Source organism: Chionomys nivalis, chromosome 7, assembly GCF_950005125.1.
Source record: "Chionomys nivalis chromosome 7, mChiNiv1.1, whole genome shotgun sequence".
Lineage (NCBI taxonomy): Eukaryota > Metazoa > Chordata > Mammalia > Rodentia > Cricetidae > Chionomys > Chionomys nivalis.
The window spans coordinates 60873716-60895677 of record NC_080092.1 but is presented as its reverse complement, the minus strand read 5'-3'; the positions used below and the strand labels follow the sequence as shown (position 1 = coordinate 60895677).

The 21962-nt window shown below is 41.9% G+C and overlaps 1 protein-coding gene across 1 annotated transcript in view; it reads left to right on the top strand.

Annotated features, from left to right (window-relative positions):
* The window catches only part of Crlf3 (cytokine receptor like factor 3), a 34451-nt gene extending 12832 nt beyond the window's left edge, over positions 1-21619 (top strand). The window contains exons 2-8 of the mRNA XM_057774710.1: positions 5927-6134; positions 8569-8656; positions 9442-9619; positions 10136-10358; positions 11341-11473; positions 19256-19368; positions 20097-21619. Coding sequence (XP_057630693.1) covers positions 5927-6134; positions 8569-8656; positions 9442-9619; positions 10136-10358; positions 11341-11473; positions 19256-19368; positions 20097-20353 — 1200 coding nt within the window. The 3' untranslated portion in view covers positions 20354-21619. The remainder of the gene's footprint in view (positions 1-5926; positions 6135-8568; positions 8657-9441; positions 9620-10135; positions 10359-11340; positions 11474-19255; positions 19369-20096) is intronic.
* Positions 21620-21962: the final 343 nt, after the last annotated feature.

Genomic DNA, 21962 nt, shown 5'->3' with positions numbered 1-21962 from the left:
TGGAAATTGTACCAGAGTCTTCTGAAAGAGCAGCCAGTGCTCTTAACCATTGAGCCATCTCTCCAGCCCCATTTTTTTTTCTTTTTTTTAATCTTTTTTTTTTTTTTTTTTTTTTTTTTTTTGGCTTTTTAAGACAGGGTTTCTCTGTGTAACAGCCCTCAAACTGATAGGGATCCACCTGCCTCTGCCTCCCAAGTGCTGGGATTAAAAGCACGTGCCACCAATGCCCAGCTCCAGCCTCCCCCAACCCCGTTTTTTGGTTTTTTCGAAACAAGGTTTCTCTGCAGCTTTGGTGCCTGTCCTGGAACTAGCTCTTGTAGACCAGGCTGGCCTCAAATTCACAGAGATTCACCTGCCTCTGCCACCCAAGTGCTGGGATTAAAGGCATGCGCCACCACCGCCCAGCTTTTATGACCTTTTTATAACTAAACTCTGGAAGAAAGTATGTAATTTGTGTTGTTTGGTATCAGTGGGTAGTGTTTTGTGAGCTCATCATCTTGTTAACTTTCAAAAGTTTCTGTAAGAGGGAAAAAAGTTAACTATAAATTTAACTCAACTTTAGTGATACTTTGTCAGTTTTAATGATCTTACAACCCAGGGCTGGTGATGACGGCACACCTTTAATCTCAGCATTGGGGAGGCAGAGGCAGTCAGATCTCTGAGTTTCAGGACAGCCTTGTCTACAGAGCTAGTTCTAGAACAGCCAGAGCTAAATAGAGGGCCTGTCTCAAAAAAAAAAAAAAAAAAAAAAAAAAAAAGAAAAGAAAAGAGAAGAAGGAGGAGGAAGAAAAGAGAGAAAGATAAAAAGTTTTAATGATTTATCACACTCGAGAGGTTTCAGTAGGGGTTCGGAATGTGACAGTGAATATAAACTCTATACATTATGGCTTCGTCCTGAAGACCTTGACTTGCCTGCCATTTATATGTTCTTTTCTCTCTTGACTGGTCTAGAACTTGCGTTGTAGACTAAACTGTCCTTGAGTTCACAGAGATTGTCCTGCTTCTGCCTTCTGAATGCCAAGATAAAGGCATGGCTGGCTATTTATATTCTTTGTTATTGCAAACAGAGATATTGTTGTCCTAGGTCAGTGATTCTCAACCTCCCTAATTCTGTGACACTTTAATACAGTTCCTCATGTTGTGGTGACCCCCCCCAACCATTTTTGTTGCTACTTTGTAACTGATTTTGCTGTTATGAATTGTAATGTAAATATCTGTGTTTTCTGATGGTCTTAGGTGACCCTGTGAAAGGGTCAGTCATTTGACCCCAGAAAACCACCTTCTTAGATGGCTAGGTAGCATTTGAAGCTGATGGTTGTTAGCTACTATATGGTTTATGCAGGCATAAGGGATGTGTGGTATAGGAGCTGAGGGTAGAGCGCTTACTAGCATTCATGAAGCCCTCCCTGGGTTGGACCCACAGCACCACATAGTGCCTGATGGAGGATCAGCTCAAGGTCATCCTTGAGTCAACTATATAGCAAGTTCAAGGCCATTGTGGGATAACATCTAGAATAAAAAATAGATGGTATAATAAAAAGTGTCTTCAGGCAATACTAAATTCACTGGTTTTCCTGGAAACGGTTTTTTTTTTTTGGTTTTTCGAGACAGGGTTTCTCTGTGGTTTTGGAGCCTGTCCTGGAACTAGCTCTTGTAGACCAGGCTGGTCTCCAACTCACAGAGATCCACCTGCCTCTGCCTCCCAAGTGCTGGGATTAAAGGCGTTCGCCACCATCGCCCGGCTGGAAACCATTTATTTATCAACATTGTTTCACAATATAGCACTGGCTATTGTGGAACTCACTTCATAAAGCTCTGGTTACAGAAGTGTGCCATCATGCTTGGACTTTCTTAAAATCTTATCTGTAAGTACAAACAAACCACCTCAGTAGACAGGGCATGGCTCCAGGAGTCAGGTGTGGGAAATGCAAAGTCTTGCTAAATTGGGTTTTAGAGCTGCCTTTCCCTCTGGAACATATTGAACCATTGGAAACACTTCAAAAAAAGGAGATTCTCTTAATCAGCAAAGCCTCTATTTTAAAACTTTTCACAGAGTGAAGTAAATGTACTTGATCACTTACATGGTTAGATTATTGTAGACTGAGCTTTAAATTGCAAAATATTTTTTTGAAGAAGAAAGTGATCTATGGTAAAAGCTGGTTTGAAATGGCAGGGGTTGATATTCTGTGAACAAAAGAACAAATTTATGATGAGTACACAGGAGGTGGGTTTAGAAATGGATTTTCCCTTCCACAGTCCTCACTGCTAATGGTTGCATACTTCCTTTTTTCCCCTAAGGTTCTGAAACAAAAACAAACATAACATGGGCTTGCAATCTCTGAGGGAGCTTTTGAATTCTTTCTAAAGAGGAAATTGACTTTACCTTACCAGTGCACTTCCTGCATATGCTGTATCTGTTAAAGACCCAGGCAGGGCCTTGCTGGCCCAGTGTTCAAGTGCAGAGTTTCCTCTTAGAAGAAGTCTGAAATGTAGCACAGTGCTCTGACTTGATGACTTTATTCTATTTGTATTGCATTTATAAATCAACTCTGGTCTTCGAAAAGGTAGGTTCCCTAGAATGCATGAAGCTGGGTATTGGGGCATTGGTGTTGGAGAAGTGGGGGGAGGAGGATCAAGTTCAAGGTCATCTTGAACTTCATAAGAGTTTTGAGCCAGGAGATCTTGTTCAAAACAACAACAAAAAGAAGTTAAAGTACAGTATGTAGAGCCTGATACTCTACACTACTAACAACGCAAAAATAGTAAGGCAGCCAGGCGTGTGACACACACTTTGGATCTGTGAGTTGAAGCCAGCCTGATCTACACAGTGAGTTCTATGACAGCCAGGGCTACACAGAGAAACCTTGTCTCAAAAAAAAAAAAAAAAAGAAAAAAATTCATAAGACATTCTTTCTGGTCTTTTTTTTTTTTTTTTTTTTTTTTTTGGTTTTTTGAGACAGGGTTTCTCTGTGGTTTTGGAGCCTGTCCTGGAACTAGCTCTGTAGACCAGGCTGGTCTCGAACTCACAGAGATCCGCCTGCCTCTGCCTCCCGAGTGCTGGGATTAAAGGTGTGCGCCACCACCGCCCGGCCCTGGAACTTACTCTTTAGACCAGGCTATCCTGTAACTCAGAGAGATTTGACAGCCTCTTCCTCAATACTGTGATTAAAGGTATCCACTACCACTACTTGAAACTTTTTTGTGGGGAGAAGGGATATATTTATTCTTGGTAGAGAGAGGGAAAGTACTTATAGTTAGCATTTAAGTGAAAGAGTGTATGTGAGATGAAGATCTCCTGTCATAACTCCTAGAACAAAGACTTAATCACAGAATCAATACTTGTTTCAATTATTAGCTAGCCAGTCTAGCCAATCATTGAGTTCCATGATCAGTGAGCAACCCTGTTCCCCATAATAAGATGAACAGTGATCTGGGAAGACATCCGTGCACGCCCTCATGCACATGTATGCACATGAACACACACAGACACAAAAGTAAAGTAAAGGAAGTTCGTAAAAATACAGGTGACAGCCACAGCAACAACAAAGCTGAGTATGGTGACAAATGCTTATCATCGAGAGGCCAAGTGAAACCATTGAACCCAGAAGGAAAGTATTATATGATCTTACTTATGTGGGATCTAGAAAACGTCCAGTTCATAGAAATGTGGAGTAGAATAGTGGCTAGCAGGAATAAGGAGAAATGGTGAGATGGTGGTTCCAAAGCACAGTGCTTTAGTTGTGTTTGATGAACTTATCCTGGAGCCTGAATGTACAGGATAGGAACTGATGTCTATACTATAGTGTATTTTGCAAATTACTAATTGAGATCTCCAGTGTTCTTACCACATATAAAAAAGTAATCATTGGGCTGGTCAGCTGCCTTGTTGGATAAAGGTGCTTGCCCCAGTTGTGACAACCCGAGTTCAGTCCCTGAGGCTGAACTTCCACATGGTGGAAGAGAGAAATGACTCCCAAAAGTCATCCTCTGACCTCTACATACAAGTGAAGAAGGCCCAGGTTCTATGGCACAGGAGCACCTTCCCCTCCCCAGCATACACACTAAGTACATGTATTTGTTTGCTTGCTTCTTTTTGTTTTTTGGTTGCTTATTTATTTATTTTGGGGGCAGGTTTCTCTTTACAGCTCTGGATGTTCAGGAACTCACTCTGTAGACCAGGCTGGCCTCAAGCTCACAGAGAGCTGCCTGCCTGTATCTTTTGAATGCTAGGATTAAAGGGATGAATCACTACACAGGGCTTCATCTTGCATTTTTCACTATAGATTACATTTTTGTTTGGTAATACTGGAGAATAAAGGCAGTGCAGATAGCCAACCTAGACAAGGATTTTGAGTTTATGTCATTGCTCAGTGGTTTTCCCCCAATATCTCATGTCTGATTCTCTGTAATGGGAGTAACATTGTTTTTTTAACCAGGTTAAACTTGTTCTGCTTCCCAAGTGCTGGGATTATAAGTGTGTGCCACCATGCCCTGTTAAATATGTGTAATTTATTTATTTAAATATTATGTATACAATATTCTGTCTGTGTGTATGCCTGCAGGCCAGAAGAGGGCGCCAGACCCCATTACAGATGGTTGTGAGCCACCATGTAGTTGCTGGGAATTGAACTCAGGACCTTTGGAAGAGCAGGCAATGCTTTTAACCGCTGAGCCATCTCTCCAGGCCCCTGTGTAATTTATTTTTAAAACTTTTCTTTAGCTACATTAAGCCGGTTATGGTGGCTCACACCTTTAATCCTAGCACTTGGGAGGCAAAAGCAGGTGGATCTGAGTTTGAGATCAGCCTGGTCTGAAGAGTGAGTTCCAGGACAGCCAGAACAACATAGAGTTTTTTTTTTTTTTTTTTGGTTTTTTTCGAGACAGGGTTTCTCTGTGGCTTTGGAGCCTGTCCTGGAACTAACTCTGTAGACCAGGCTGGTCTCGAACTCACAGAGATCCGCCTGCCTCTGCCTCCCGAGTGCTGGGATTAAAGGCGTGCGCCACCACCGCCCGGCTCAACATAGAGTTTTTTGTTGTCCCACCCTACCCTGGCCAAAAAAAAGAAAAAAAAAAGAATAGATAACTATGTCAAGAGATGCATACATTGATACATAACTGAAGTATCAACTGACTGTATATTTATATCAAAACACACTGTGTACCTTAAGTGTATATAATTCCATTGACAAAAAATTGCTTTCTAAGACAGGGTTTTGCTATATAATCTGAGTAGTCTTCAAATTTATGAGGCTTTAGCCTCAGCCTCCAGAGTACCGGTTTTACAGGCATGTTCTATCATGCTTGACTACATTAAAATTTTCTGCTAAGCTGAGGCTAGAGGATCATAGGATCATAGCAGGCTCCATGCCTGAAGACCCTATCTTTGCCGGGCGGTGGTGGCGCACGCCTTTAATCCCAGCACTCGGGAGGCAGAGGCAGGAGGATCTCTGTGAGTTCGAGACCAGCCTGGTCTACAAGAGCTAGTTCCAGGACAGGCTCCAAAAACCACAGAGAAACCCTGTCTCGAAAAACCAAAAAAAAAAAAAAAAAAAAAAAAAAAAAAAAAAAAAAAGACCCTATCTTTTCCGACCTCCCCCCCCTTTTAATAATTGTGATCTGGGCTGATGATTTGTCCTGTAATCCTAACACTTGGGAGATAGGAAGATTATAAATTTGGGGCCAGCCTAGGATTACATAGTAAAGCCGTGTCTTATTTAACTAAAGAAAGGGAAGCGAGCACTGTGTTAATTCAGCAGTAGAATGCTTGTCCAGCATGTGTGAGCCCCTAGGTTCAATCCTGACATACCATATCATCTTTAGTGAGCAGAAGATGGTAGTTGTTTGGTACAATTAGGTAATTATGAATGACGCCTATACTTTAACTTTTCCTAAAGATTCTAAATTTGAGTTTTTGTGTTCTTTTTAGATAAAAGAGAGTGCTTCACAGACAAGAGATGTCCTCAGACATCATTTTAGTGATTTAAAAGGAACCCTTGGAAAGCTGTTGGATGAGCGATTGGTGACCCTTTTGCAAGAGGTGGACACCATTGAACAGGAGACCATCAAACCCTTAGATGACTGCCAGAAGCTCATAGAGCATGGAGTTAACACCGCGGATGACCTGGTCCGAGAAGGTGGGAGTCAGGGAACCTGTTAAATCTTTGCAGACCGATTTCTTAGAATACTAGCAGGCTTCTTGCCATCTGAAGGGTACCTGGAATGTTTCTGCCTTGAGACATTTTGTAATACAGTGCGTAGATATACTGTGAGGGACCCTAGTCTAAGCATAATCAAAGTATTGATTGGGATCATTTATATAAAAAAAAAGTACTTCAGAAGGTTCTATGATTATGGTATTTAAATCCTAATTTTTCGAAGGGGTTATGCATTACATTTTAAAAATTACATTCTTCCTCTCTCTGTGGGGGAGTAGAGGCTCACACATGCCACACCATATGCATAGAGATCAGAGGACCACCAACAAAGTTGATTCTCAGCTTCTACTATATGTACCCCAGGATAGAGCTCATATCAGCCGGCTCGGTGGCAAGTACTTTTACCCACTGAGCCATCTTACTGGCTCATCCATTACATTTTCAATCACTTACTCAACGTGTAATTTCCTATTTATTTTCACAACTTTTATAAACTTTCGTTTATTTACTGTTTTGTTTTGTATTTTTGAGACAGAGTCGCGTATTATTGTCTAGAATGCCATGAATTAATTCTCAGCAGTGCCCCTGACGAATCAGCATGGGTACTGGGCTTTCTGGGTTCAGCCATCATACCTAACTTCATTTTTAGTATTTTTTTTTTTTTTGAGGGGGGAGGTGAGGGCAGGTGAGACAGGGTTTCACTGTGTAGCCCTGGCTGTCTTTGAACTTACTTTGTAGACCAGGTTGGCCTCCAAGTCACAGAGATCCATCTGCTTCTGCCTCCTAAGTGCTGGGATTAAAAGAGGGCACCACCACCAGTTTTAGTTCTCACATTCCAGGTTTTAGGCGGGTTTCTTTGTTGTTAAGTCACCCATAAGTCTCAGATTGTTCATCTCTGTCTTCCTTCTGTGATAGGACTTTCTTCTTTCCAGTGCAGACATTTTGTTAGGTATATTAAATAAAAAGATAATGGTTCTGTTCTTTGGGGTTTGTAATTCAGTAGGAGTCATGCTGAGTAAGATCTAAACTTTTACTGAAGAACAAAGGAGTCTGTCTGGGGAAGTATAGGACGGCCTTCTGTGGGAGTTCCGCAGAGACTGAAGAAATTCATCAAGCCAAGGATTCTAAGCAGAAGTAACATCAGGAGTGGAGTGAATGTCAAGGATCTGTGTCGAGCTGGGCTTACATAATTGGTCTGGCCCTGGCCTCACAGTTGCTGTGTAGCTGATTGTAATCCTCAGTGAGACATGTTTATTTTTTATTGGCATAATAGTGCCTTTGAGAAAATTCTTTTTAGCAGAACCACAGAATGTCTTCCCCTTGAGGCTTTGAATTTGGACACAGACCCAGAAGCAGGTCAGCACAGGGCTGGCGTGTGCACACCCATAACAGTGAGGGCTGTGATTTCATTTCTGAAGATAAATCCTTTGAGGCATGTACTTGTTTGTCATAGCACTTAATGCTTGAAGTTTTCTGAAACATTTTTCATTTCAAACTCTTTTCCCCTTCTCCCTACAGAGAAGATAAAAAGCTTCTCTCTGTGTATTTTTTTTAATTCATTAAGTTTAAGCATTTTATTTTTATAAGTATTTGTCTGCATGTATGTGTATGTACACCACATACATGTTGGTGCCTGTGGAGGTCAGATTCCCTGAAAGTGGAGTCACAGATTGTTGTGAACTGTCATGTGGTGCTGGGGAAAAGAAACCTAGGTTCTCTGTAAGACCAAGTGCTCTTAATCCCCGAGCTGTCTCCTCAGTGGTGCCTCATAACCAGTCTGACTTTGGACTTTCTATCACCCTGCCTCTATCTCCTTAGTGCTAGAGACTTGAGGCAGCATTCAATATGTCCGTGTTTTCTTTTAGTAAAGAAGGTCATATTCTCCCAGAAAAGTTGAGTTCATACTGGCAAGATGGCTTGCTGGGTAAAGTACCTGTGGCCAAGCCTGATGGATGACCTGAGTTTGATCTTGGGACCATGTGGTGGAGGAAGAGGACTAACTCCTGCAGGTTGTCCTTTGACTCCCACAAGTGTGCCGTGGTGTGATGATATGCACACACACACACACTCGTGTGATGGGAAAAAATAACTACGTCTACATGTGTGCATATCTCCCCAGTAAATTACTGTAAATAACAAAACAGCATAGGGGAACCTCACGAATTGATGAGGAGGAATGAGGAGATGTCACTGGCCTTCTGGTCTGTGTAATTGGTTGCTGAGCTACATCTGCAGTGAGAGAGCAGTTGTACGTCTTTGTTCTCTCTCACCTGTCAAGTCATTTTGAGAATTTGATTGTGTGTCACTTGGGAATAAATTGTAGCAAAGCGAGAAATCCACAGGAGACATGAGTTGTATTGGTTAAAATGTGGCTGTTTTTTTACTTACATAATTTTCTTACCCTCTATTCTAGGTGAGATTGCCATTCACGGAGGTATAGAAGAACATAATGATAAATTGTGGAATTTTACCAAAAAGGCCTCACACATTCAGTTGGACAGGTAAAAGAGATAGTCACTTTTGGACTTACTTTTAAGTATTTTGCCTTCCTCCCAATCTTGACCCTCCCACCCGCTTGGTCCCCATTAAAAATTCTGATCACAGGAAATAGAGAATCTTGTTTTTGGGCAGGAGAGATGGTTCAGCCGTTAAAGGCCAGGCTCACAACCAAAACTGTAAGAGAATCTGTTTTTCAAGGTTTTACTATTCATTGACGTTACTACTAGTGTCAAATGACTGTGGTTGAAATCTTTGACATAGTATTACTATAGATCTTTTTCAATTCCAGTAGTTAATAGAATTATTAAATTCTAAAAATTCTGGTGCCTGCTTTCAAAGCAGCACTCATAGTGAAATTGGAGCAATATGGAAAGGGTTGTCTTATTTCAGTAAATGAGATATTTTGATATAAACTCAACAGTTGTGATTTTATCAATTTTGTCTTTTTCGTTGTTATTGTTTGGTTTTTGGTTTGTTTAAGGTGGGATATCTCTGTGTATGTAGGTCCGGCTGACCTCTGATTTGTGATTCCCCTGTCTCAGGCTCCTGAGTGATGGGATTATAGGCACATGCTACTACACTACAGTTTACGTTTTTTTGTCATTCTTACAACAATTGGGGAAGAGAATCTTTATATAATAAAGATGAAAGCCCTCATGAAGCCTCCAGCTTCTTGAGAATTATTTGCTGAGGCCTTGAGGACTCTTGTAGCATAAGACTAAAATAGTCCTTGCATTTTTATCTCCATGTTAAGCATGTCTTAAACATATGAACTTTGTTTCCTTAGCTTACCAGAAGTGCCTTTGCTAGTTGATGTACCCTGTTTATCTGCTCAGTTGGATGATTCCATTCTTAACATAGTGAAAGACCACATTTTTAAGCATGGAACAGTAGCTTCCCGCCCACCAGTACAGATTGAAGAATTAATAGAGAAACCTGGAGGCATCATAGTGCGATGGTGTAAGGTATGTATCAAGTTACAGAAATGGCCTCATACATTATGTGTTTGTGATTTGGGCTTTTAAGATTTCTCTGTAACAACCTTGGCTGTTTTGGAACTTGCTGTGTATACCAGGCTGGCCTCGAACTCATTTGGGGTGACAAGGCAGGAGGATGGTGAGCTCAAGGCCAGTCTGGGCAGTATTGCAAGACCTGCTCTCAAAAACAAAGAAAAAAGCGAAAAGAAACAGAAGAAAAACAAAAGGAAAAGCAACTGGATACGGTAACGCAAATTTATAATCCTAGCTCTCAGGAAGCTGAAGCAAGAAAATTACCATGAATTCAAGGCCAGCCTGGTCTACATTTAGTGATACCCTACCTATCTCAGGAAAAACAAAAAGGAAATAGTGATAAACATATTGCCTGTGTCTTTCCCTTAGTGTTCCATATTGCCCCATTCAGCAAAAACTCAGGATTTTGTCTGGATGTCCCCATTTTTTTTTTCATGGTTCTTACCTAACTTAAAAAATCTTTCTCTATAGGTGGACGATGACTTTACAGCTCAAGATTACAGGCTCCAGTTCCGTAAATGTACTGCAAATCATTTTGAAGACGTGTATGTAGGTTCTGAAACTGAATTCATAGTGTTGCACATAGACCCCAATGTTGATTATCAGTTCAGAGTCTGCGCCCGAGGAGACGGCCGGCAGGAGTGGAGTCCTTGGAGTGTTCCCCAGACAGGTCACTCCACACTGGTGCCTCATGGTATGCTCCTACCTTGTCACACCAGATGCTCAGTGGGGTGTGGGAAAGCTTACTTCCTGTGCTGAGAGTGGTGCACAGGTAACCAGTTTCCTAAAGATAATCTTGAACTGAGAGAACATGGAACCTGCCTTTACTCAGATCACTCCGTGTAAATTGTTTTCATCAGCTTTTGTGCTTGGAATTTAAAACTGAGCATCACCAAAGCCACACATTGGAAACAGTGCCTAGGATATGATTTCTCTCTCTCTCTCTCTCTCTCTCTCTCTCTCTCTCTCTCTCTCTCTCTCTGTCTTCCTCCCTCCTTTTTTAATTTAAATATTTGATTTATTATTTATTTATTTGTACATGTGTATATATTCACACATGTACACATGTTTGCTGGTGCCCACGGGAGCTGTTGGAGTTATAGGCAGTAATCTGACTGAAAAGGGATGTTGGGAACCGAACTTTCGTCCTCTGTAAGTGGTCTTCATCAGAGTCATCTCTCTAGCTGTTTTTGTTGCTGTTACTGTTCAAGACAGGGTTTCTCTGTGCAGTAGCACTGGCTGTCCTGGAACTTGCTTTGTAAGCCTCACTGACGTCAAACTCATAGAGATCCGCCTTCCTCAGCCTCCTGAGTGCTGGGATTAAAGGCATGCGCCACCACTACCTGACTTTGTTTATTCATTTTTAATATGTTATTATTGTCGGTTGAACTCGGATCCTTATACATGCTAATAAATACACGCTCTATTATTTACAAACTATTAAATTTGAACAGATAGAAGATGACCATCATTTGATTTTTTTTGATTAGTACAGGAATTTACCAGAATCTTTTTTGTTATTTGTGGCTCTAACCCCAATACCCTATTACTAAATCTTTTATTAAACTTAGCCAGTATCCCTCTAAGTAGTTGCTTTCATTCAGTTCTGTTTAATGTTTGTATTCAGTATACTTTTGAAAAGATTATAAAAATTTTTAATGTCTTTCCTTTTGAAGAGTGGACGACTGGCTTTGAGGGGTATAGTCTGAGCAGTCGGAGGAACATAGCACTCCGAAATGATGCCGAGTCCTCGGGCGTCCTCTACTCCCGCGCTCCCACCTACTTCTGTGGACAGACCTTAACATTCAGGCAAGTGGACTGAGGAATACCTGTCATGCCGTTAGCAGTGAAATGAGTGTGGAGAGTGTGTGTGAGTCTGAGTTTGACATATCACTTAGAGATAGTGTCAGCTTGGTGAGGTTTTTGTTTTGTTTTGTTGAAACAGATTCTTACTATGTAAACCCAACGTAGCCAAAACTTACAAAGATCGACTGGGCTCAAACTCAGTGAAATCTGTCTGCCTCTGTCTCCCAAGTGTTGGGATTAAAGAAGTGCACCACCATACCTGGCTTTTGGCAAGGCCTAAATTTTTTTAATTTTCTCTCTCTTTCAGTTGCCTTGTCTGTATCTGTGTGGTTATTGCAAAGACTAATGGATAGTGTATATAGGATGCTTGGCATTTGTTTTGTTTCTTTGCTCTTGTTAAATAGAATACCTCATAAAAGTTTTTTTTATCAGAGGCCTGGGGCGTGGTGATACAAACCTGAAACACCAGAACTCAGGAGATGGAGGAATTCAAGGACGGCCTTAAGGGCAGAGCAAGCCCAGCATGGGCTTCCTAAAATCCTGTCTGTACAACAAAACAAACCAGAGGCCAAGAATTATTTCTCCATTTGTCAGTGAGAGTAATCTCTGAGAAGCAGCTTACGAGTGTGAACGCACCATGTGTGTAACTATAAGATACTTGTGAAAGCAAGCCTCTTCTGCCACCGGTCAGCCTTCCTTACCTGCTTTTCTCTGCAGGAAACATTTCCTTCTTGTTAGCCAAGGAGTATGTTCTGTGGTCATATTTCTTAATAGTTCTTTGTAGAAAACCAAAGCTCAAATGTTTTGTTTATTCATTTATTTTTGGCAAAGCCCAGTTTTGATTTGAATGATTGAGTGGGCCTGATTTTTACAATGCTTGCTTCATTGTAGCAAACTCTCCTCTAAGTCTTTTTTTAGGCGGGGGTTGGGTTTTTGGGTTTTTGTTTTTGTTTTTTGTTTTTTGTTTTTTAAGACAGGGTTTCTCTGTAGCTTTGGAGCCTTTCCTGGAACTAGCTCTTGTAGGCCAGGCTGGCCTCGAACTCACAGAGATAGCCTGCCTCTATCTCTTGAGTGCTAGGATTAAAGGCATGCGCCACCACCGCCCGGCCCTATTTTTATTTTTTAAGAAATGCTTTTAATTGCATATGTGTGTTGCCAGAGTTGGTCTCTCTTCCTACCACATAAGACCTGGAGCTAAGATCAGGTCCTACACTTGGTGGCCAGTGTTTTTATCCATGAGCTGTCTCACCAACCTCAGATGATCAGATTTTTGTCTGTTTTGTTTCCTTGTGTAAGGCATGGGGGAGCATCTGGAAGTTTTGTCTGAGCCAGTGTTGCTGTGCTCCCCTCCAGCCAAATCATTTGAACTGACTCCCTCTGTCAGGATGTGCTTGTTTGTGCTTTGTCTTGCTTCTAACGCCACCTCTCACCCATTAAGTCATAAAGAAAGAATGATTGCATCACCAGAAAAATGCTAAGAGGAGAAAAATGAGTCTGTGTTAGCTTTCCATTTCTACGATAAATACTTGAGATAATCCACTCTCAAAGAGAAGAGGGTTGTCTGGCTCACCTTATGGTAATTTAGCCCATGACAGGTCGGCTGTATTTCTTTGGGGCCCATGCCAGCAAGTATGGTGGCAGGATTTTCACCCATTCTTAACAGTGCTAGCTGAGTACCAAACCTGTGGCACTGTGCCTTTCGGGACAGAGAGGTATTCTGTATCTAATTATGGCACACCTGACTCTCAAAACCTATTTATGCCTTGCATAGTAAATTTTCTATACTGAAACATACTCCTATGATTATGTCTTTGTGTACAGGAATACTTTCATTAGTGAAATTTCTGAACACCAGGTAGTTGTGAAAATCATCAGACCTTTTGAGGCTTGATAGATGCAGACCAAAGAGTTCAGATAAGAATAATGATAAAGCTCCAAAGCCACAGAGAAACCCTGTCGCGAAAAACCAAAAAAAAAAAAAAAAAAAAAAAAAAAGAATAATGATAAATAAATAATTGCAGTTGCTATCTAAATGGTATTTACTTGGTGCCAAGTACTAGTGCATATGGGCATATGGTTTCACGGACCCTAGGCTGTGTAGCTGAGAATAACCTTGAGCTTCTGATCCTCTGGCTTCTACCTTCCGAGAGCCCTGGTAAGAGTCATGCACTAATCTGCTGGTCTATTCATGCTGAGGACTGAACCCAGGGCTTTGTGAATGCAAGGAAGGCATCTGCCAGCTGAGCTATACAGCAAGCTTCATTTTAGTTTAAGGCACCTAATATGGTAAATGTAGTTAGCTGTTTTAGGAGTTAATTATCCCGTGTCTCACAGCTTGTAAGTACCAAAGCTGGAATTGAAGTCCCTGTCTCCGGAGTCTGTCGTTGTGAATTCCTGCCTCAACCTGCTAAGTGTAGAATAGACATGCATTACCACACCCAGAGACATTCTGATCTCAGCCATTTCTCATTGCGTCTCCTTGTCTCTTTTGTGAGGAAGTTGGTGTGATTCCTACTAATGTGGACTCTACAGTCTTGCTGCTGCCTCCTCTTTTGTGTTGGTGGTTGTGCTATAGCTGAACTTCAGACCTTGGGTGTGTAAAGCATTTGTTCCCCCACAGAGCTGCTCTCCCCTTCTTTCCAATTTTAGAACCTCTTTCCTCCCCATATTGCTTAATCCTAATGCTGTCTTATGGCCCAAATTCCCTCTCTGTGGATACAGAGGACTATTTGATTGATAGCTTGTGCATTTGCAATGATACAGATTGGTGTGACTGCACTGCTCACTGGTTTTGACAGTAGGTCTCAATCAAACTTTGCTTCTCCGTCCTCTCCCAGAGAAACCTCACTGGGCCCCTCTCAACTGAGTGAGTAACTGAAACTGCTCAGTTAGCCAGACTGCATTTTTGTCATTTTCCCCCTTGAATGTGAACTAAGAGGTTTTTTTCTCCTTGTTCAAAGGCAACAACAGTTAAACCAGAAGGTGAGTGGGAGGGGCAAATGGGCGTACTTGCATGAAGATCTTCTTAAGGACCTACTCTTTAGAAGGGTGCCTTAGCTGTGGCAGTCACTGCTCTGTTGTTTAGCCAGTTCGTCTTTGCTGTGGTTTCTGGAGGGCTTGCAGGTATGGCAAACCTTTTGGCATTATGACTTGGCGTTGTTATCTAGAAAGTGTGTGCTTAAGAACTGAGCAGTGCCAGTATGGCAAGGGGGAGGAAGGAATAGCAAAAAATACCTTTAAAGTAAGTGTATAATTCTTCATTGGGATAAATTCATGGCTATCCTCAGTTGCATGTGGGCTATGGACCACAGATTAGACATGCTTGCTAGAGCGTCTGGAGACAGTGAGAACTTGTTTCTGGCTGAATGCTTAGCTGTTCCTAGAGTCCACTCCCTTGGTGCTGTCAGCGCTTCTCCAGGCCTGTTTTGTTTCCTGATGGGACCTTCCTGTTTGCTTTACTTGCTTTTACCTTTTCCTGGCATCGTCACTGATTTACTTTTGAATTATGTATGTCTGTGTGTGCATATGCCATGTGAGTGTTGGTGCCCTTGGAAGCCAGTGATGTTGGATCCCCTCTAGCGAAGTTACAGGCGTTGTGAGCTGCCTCTTATGGGCGCTGGGAATTGAACTCAGTCCTCTGAAAGAGTAGCACATGCTCCTAAGCCTTGAGCCATCTCTCCAGCCCCTTAATTTTTTAAATTTATTTTATGTAAATTAGTGCTCTATCTGCAAGTACAACTTTATACCAGAAGAAGGTCTCAGATTCCACTATAGATGGTTGTGAGCCACCATGTGATTGTTGGGAATTAAACTCTGGACATCTGGAAGAGCCTCCAGTGCTCTTAACTGCTGAGACATTTTTCTAGTCATGTTCCCCCCCACACAAATAATTTTTAAATATACCTTTACTTTCTCTTTTCTTTCCTTTTTTAAATAACTTATTTATTTTTATTTTATGTGCATTGACATTTTTGCTTGTGCATATGCCTGTGTGAGGGTGTTGGGTCCCTTGAATTGGAATTACAGACAGTTGTAAGCTACCGTATGTGTCCTGGGAATTGAACCCAGGTCTTCTGGATGAGCGTCAGTGCTCTTAATCGTTGAGCCGTCTCTCCAGCCCCATTAGCCTTTCTTTTCTATCATATGGTTTTTTAGTTTGTTTTTGTTGTTTTTGAGACGGCATCTTATGTCTCTGAGGCTGGCCTCAAACTCACTATATATAGCCAAAAGTGACCTTGAACTTTTTTTTAAGTTTTATTTTATGTATATGATGATCTATCTGCATGTATACTTACTTGCCAGAGGAGAGCATCAGATCTCATTACAGATAGTTGTGAGCCACCATGCAGTTGCTGGGAACTGAACTCAGGACCACTCTTAACCACTGAGTCATCTCTTCGCACCCCCCCCCTTGTTTTGGGTTTTTTTTGTTTGTTTGTTGTGTCTTTTTTTTTGAGACAGGGTTTCTCTGTGTAACTTTGGAGCCTGACCTGGAACTTGCTCTGTAGACCAGGCTGGTGTCAAACTCCTGCCTCTGCCTCCCAAGTGCTGGGATTAAAGGTGTGCACCATCGCCCAGCCTTATCTTGTAGACAGAAGTTTCTGTCCCATGTGGTCCTGCAGTTGTTCAGTTCCAAAGAAGCACACAAGAAGCTTATATTAATAATAAACTATTTAGCCTATTATCTCAGACTTATTATTAACTAGCTCTTACAACTTAAATTAACCCATAATTCTTACTATGTTTAGCCAGCATATTCAGTGTCCCTGTGAGGAGATGGAAGAGGGAAACATTAGAATCTCTAGAAGCTAGGCTGCTATACACAGCAACAACAACAGAGACCACACACACACACACACACACAAAGAAGCCATTTTTTTTTTTTTTTGGGGGGGTTTTGGTTTTTTTCAAAACAAGGTTTCTCTGCAGCTTTGGTGCCTGTCCTGGAACTAGCTCTTGTAGACCAGGCTGGTCTCGAACTCACAGAGATCTGCCTGCCTCTGCCTCCCGAGTGCTGGGATTAAAGGCGTGCGCCACCACCGCCCGACCAAAGAAGCCATTCTTAAGATGAGAAGGCAAGGACCAGTGCCCAGAGTTACCATCTAAAGTCTACGTGCACTGTGACACAGTGGTACACACATGCCTGTGTTTTCCCACACAAATGCACATGTCACTGTATTGCATGTTTTGACAGTTAAAACACTGGTGAGTAGGGGCTGGAGAGATGGCTCATTGGTTAAAAACACTGCCTGCTTTTCCGGAGAAGCCAAGTAAGTGCCCATTGTTCATAGGGCCGTGCATAGCCACCTGTAACTGCATTTCCAGGGGATCTGATGCCCTGCACTAGCCCCCGTGGCACCATTCATGGTACACAGACATACATGCAGAGTAAACACTTATAAAATAACAAACTTTTTAAAATTGTTTTCAGTACCTAAACATAGAGAAAGTAAGAGTATGGAGCAGTCTCGGCTCCTTGTGCAGTCTGCGCCACAGTGGCTACTTTGTTCATTGCTGGTCTGACACCTGCCAGGAAAGCTGGAAGAAGTTGGTTTTGGTTTTTTGTTTGTTTGTTTCGAGACAGGGTTTCTCTGTAGCTTTGGAGTCTGGCCTGGAACTAGCTCTTACAGACCAGACTGGCCTCGAACTCACAAAGATCCACCTGCTTCTGCCTCCCATGTGCTGGGATTAAAGGCCTGCACCACCACCGCCCAGCAAGAATTTGTTTTTGACAGGAGATAGTCTGGCATGACAGGAAGGCATGGCAGAGTTCCTGGGGGTGGCAGAGGGCTGCTGGGATTCCTAACATCTGGGCAGACTTAAGAGCAGAGAGCAGGAAATGCTGGCGTTCTCAGGATTTCCCTATTTACCCCCCTTTTTCGTCAGTCTGGCCCTGAGGTGATGCCAAACACCTGAGAGACCTCATTCCTTATTTAAATCTATCAAAAGTATTCTCATTAGGTGATGGGTTTTGGTTTTGTTTGTTTTTGTTGTTATGTTGCTTTTTTGATTCAGGGTCTCTCCATACAGCCCCAGCTGGCCTGGAACTAATTATATAGACAAGGCTATTCTCAACTAAAAGAGATCTGCCTGTCTATCTCCCCCCACCTCTCCTACAAACTCAGGGGTAAAAGAAGTGCACTCCTGTGCCTGGCTTCCTGACTATTCTGCATCCAGCCAAGTGGACAAGAATAAGCATCACTGAACAGATGTTGGGTTTTTTGTTTTATTTTGTTTCTTTTTAATGTATTTATTAATTATGTATACAGTATTCTGTCTGCATGTATGGTGCAGACCAGAAGAGGGCACCAGATCTCATTACAGGTGGTTGTAAGCCACCATGTGGTTACTGGGAATTGAACTCAGGACCTCTGGAAGAGCAGTCAGTGTTCTTAACCTCTGAGCCATCTCTCCAGCCTTATTTTGTTTCTGAAGTAGAGTTTCTCTGTGTAGTTCTAGCTGTCCTGAAACTTGCTCTGTAGACCAGACTGGCCTCTTATCTCAAAGGGATCTGCTTGTCTCCTCTGCCTCTCAAGTTCTGGGATTAAAGACATAGACCACCACAACCCAGCTTGTTTTTTTTTTTTTTTTTTTTTAATTTTCATTTTATGTGGATGAATGTTTTTGTCCGTGTACCATGTGCATGCAGTGCCTACAGAGGCCAGAGGAGGGCATTGGATCCACTGGAAGAACTGGAGTTAGAGAAGTTTGTGAGCTGAGAATTCAGGTTGGGTCCTTTGGAAGAATAGCCAGCACGCCTAACTGCTGAGCCATGTCTCCAGTTAAGAAAGTAACTGCTGCTCTACAGAGCTAGTTCCAGAACAGGCTCCAAAGCCACAGAGAAACCCTGTCTCGAAAAACCAAAAAAAAAAAAAAAAAGAAAGTAACTGTTAGGACTCATGCTTTTTATTGTTTCGTTTTTAATGAGCATTGATTGGTGTTTTGCCTGCATGTGTGTCTGTGTAAGGGTGTCAGATTCTCTGGAATTGGAATTACAGACAGCTGTGAGCTGCCATGTGGATGCTGAACCTGGAGCAGTCAGTGCTCTTAATCGCTGAGCCTTCTCTCCAGCCCTTGTTTTGGTTTTTTGAAACAGGGTTTCTTTGTGTAGCCCTGGCTGTCCTGAAACTAGCTTTTTTTTTTTTTTTCTTTTCCTTTTTTTTTCTTTTCCTTTTTTTTTCTTTTTCTTTTTTTTTTTTTTCCCCGAGACAGGGTTTCTCTGTAGCTTTGGTGCCTGTCCCGGAACTAGCTCTTGTAGACCATGCTGGCCTCGAACTCACAGAGATCAGCCTGCCTCTGACTCCTGAGTGCTGGGATTAAAGGTGCTGAAACTAGCTTTTTTTTTTTAATATTTATTTATTTATTATGTATACAATAGTTTGTGTGTATGCCTGCAGGCCAGAAGAGGGCACCAGACCTCATTACAGATGGTTGTGAGCCATCATGTGGTTGCCGGGAATTGAACTCAGGACCTTTGGAAGAGCAGGCAATGTTCTTAACCACTGAGCCATCTCTCCAGCCCCTGAAACTAGCTTTTAAGATTTATTTATTTATTTTTTATGTGTGTGGATGTAAGTTACGTGTGTGCAAGTGGCTTGGAGACTAGAATGAATTAGATCCCTTGAAAGTGGACTTACAGGTGGTTTAACTTACCTGATGTAGGTGCTGGGTACTGAACTCATCCCTGCAAGAGCAGCAAGTACTCCTAACCAGTGAACTATCTTGCCAGTCCCATGTTCATTTAAAAAAGAAAGTGATGAAATGACCTTTCTACTTCAATTATAGAGTTGAAACTGTGGGACAGCCGGACAGAAGAGACAGTATAGGAGTGTGCGCAGAAAAGCAGAAGGGCTATGACTCTCTGCAGCGGGATCAAGCTGTGTGTGTTAGCACAAATGGTAAGACACCTATGACTGCGCCCTTAAAAAAACCCAGTAGCAGGGACTGACCTGAATGAAAGTTACCTCCCCAAACAAACCTCACACAAACTAGCTAGGGCTGGTCAGTTGTCTCAGCAGATAAAGCCCTTGTCATGCAAATCCAACAACCTGAGTTTAATCCTGGAACCCACATTTACATAAACATCGTACATATATAATAAATATTTGTAGCTCCTCACCGCATAGTATTTATGCTTTCAAAATCACTCCCCAAATCCAGGCATGGTGGCACACACCTATAATCCCAGCACTTAGGAATTTGATACCAATCTGGGATGTTTTTTCCCCTCCATCTCTGGGGGAAGAAAATGAATAAATGACTCCTAAGCTAACATTAATATTTTGTGGCATAAGATCAAACATTAGATAGACCAAGATTCTTGTTTATTGCATATGAAATTGTATTACTGTTGAGAGCTGAGCTCTGTGGTGTTTCTTTCGATGCAGTTCTCATGGGAAACTCATAGACTATCCTGGAAAATTCCAACCCCATACCAGAATTCTGAAATGTCATAAAAGCTTGAATTTTTGCTCTGGCTGTGGGAATGTGGGTTATTCTCTACTTAAGTTCATTAATAATATCCGATTTTCTGGAGTTTCTTTTTCTGAAGTAGGGATCAGTAATCTAGAAGCTGTTTTGATTCTCTCAGTCATTGCTCTTGGGTGAATGTCTCCTAACGTCTTAGGTGCAGTTTTTGTCAATGGAAAAGAAATGACTAATCAGTTGCCTGCGGTTACCTCTGGGTCCACTGTCACATTTGACATCGAAGCTGTGACTCTAGGAACTGCCAACAACAGTGAAGGAGGTGGTGTCAAGCTCCGAGTAACCATCAGCTCCAGCAACAGGGAGGTGGTGTTTGATTGGCTGCTAGACCAGTCCTGCGGCTCTCTTTACTTCGGATGTTCATTTTTCTATCCTGGATGGAAAGTGCTGGTGTTTTAGCATTTTGAGGGCTTGGCTTTGGTTTGAGGGTTTGCTGTTTCTGTCCTCAGCCTAGATGTATCTGACTTTAAAATGGTGAACTTATCTCTTGGACCACCAGAAATGGAAAGTGTTGCTGGATTTGCATTGTAATATTTCAGTAAGAGACCTGGTGTGGCGATATACACCTTAATCCCAGCACTTGGGAGGCAGAAGCAGGTGAATCTCACCTGGTCTACAGAACAAGTTCCAGGACAGCCAGGACTGTTACAAGAAACTATACTTTGAACCCCCCCCCCAAAAAAAAAGTAGTATTTCAGTAAGAAGTGAGCTGAATGGCGTGGACAAAATCATAGTTCAGTTTTGTTTTTAGCATAAATATCAAACTAGCTTTAAAAATCTGCATTCTTTTCCACTGTTCTTAAAGTTGGTCGATAGAACAGAAAAATGTCACACCATTAAATCTTCATCAAGATCAGAGGCTGTGAGAATACAGCAGGAAAGACAGCTAGAGCCTGGGACTCTATAATCCTTGTCCAGTCTTATGTCGTTGCCCTTCCCACCCCCTTAGGGCACTCACTGTTCCTCTGTTCAGCATCTCTGGGTCTGCGAAGTTAGTGGATTCTGCGTTTTTTACAGCACCTGAGCAAGTGTCTGCTGTAGCCAGTGTTAGCGTCCTCTGTCTTTCCTGGCAGCATGAGACAAGACACAGGACGGAGGATCTGTATTCCTCACAGTGGAGCCACGTACGGAAGTACACAGCAGTGTTAGTTGGGTCACGTGCACAGCATGCTCCTGTGTGCACCCTGCCACAGCCATGCACGTGGGACCATGCAGAGTGTCACAGTCCAGTGTAACGTCGGGTTGAGAAATGGTCTTTTAACAGACTGAAGAAATAGCGGGTAAATACTTGACCTATTTTTTTTAAACTTAAATTTGTGTAAAATATTTATTTGACTGACTTAATATGTAAAAAATTGTGGTCTTAACTTGTTATACCAGCATACAGATAAGTTTTAATGTGAATTTTTTTCTTTTTGTTTTTACCAGTAGTAAAAAAGTGGAAAAGCAAGTGTGATATTTTTGTAAGATAATTTATTTGGGGCTTTTTGTTCCCTTTTGACAATCATGGCCTTTCCTCCTTCTCTTGTTTTGTGTAAGTGTGTGCCTTTTCTCATGGTAACCATGGCCTTTCTTCCTTCCCCGTTTTGTGTTAAGTGCCTTTTCTCATGTTAATAAGTTCTCAAGTGTAAGTGCCTTTATCCAGCCTTTCGAAACAAAATAAAAAATCAGAAATTAACAGTGTGTATTTTGTATTTTTGTGTGTGAGTATAATGAATCCTTTTTTTTTTTCAAGATTTACTTATTTTTATTACATATACAATGTTCTGTCTGAATGTATGCTGCAGGCCAGAAGAGGGCACCAGACCTCATTACAGATGGTTGTGAGCCACCATGTGGTTGCCGGGAATTGAACTCAGGACCTCTGGAAGAGCAGTCTGTGCTCTATCTTTTACATGGCTGCTTATCCGTGCTTATGCTCTGTGCCTCACCGCACACCTAGCATGGCGCCCTGCATGGGACACGTGCACAATAAATGTGGATTGAGTGGATGGAGATTAGTCATTTC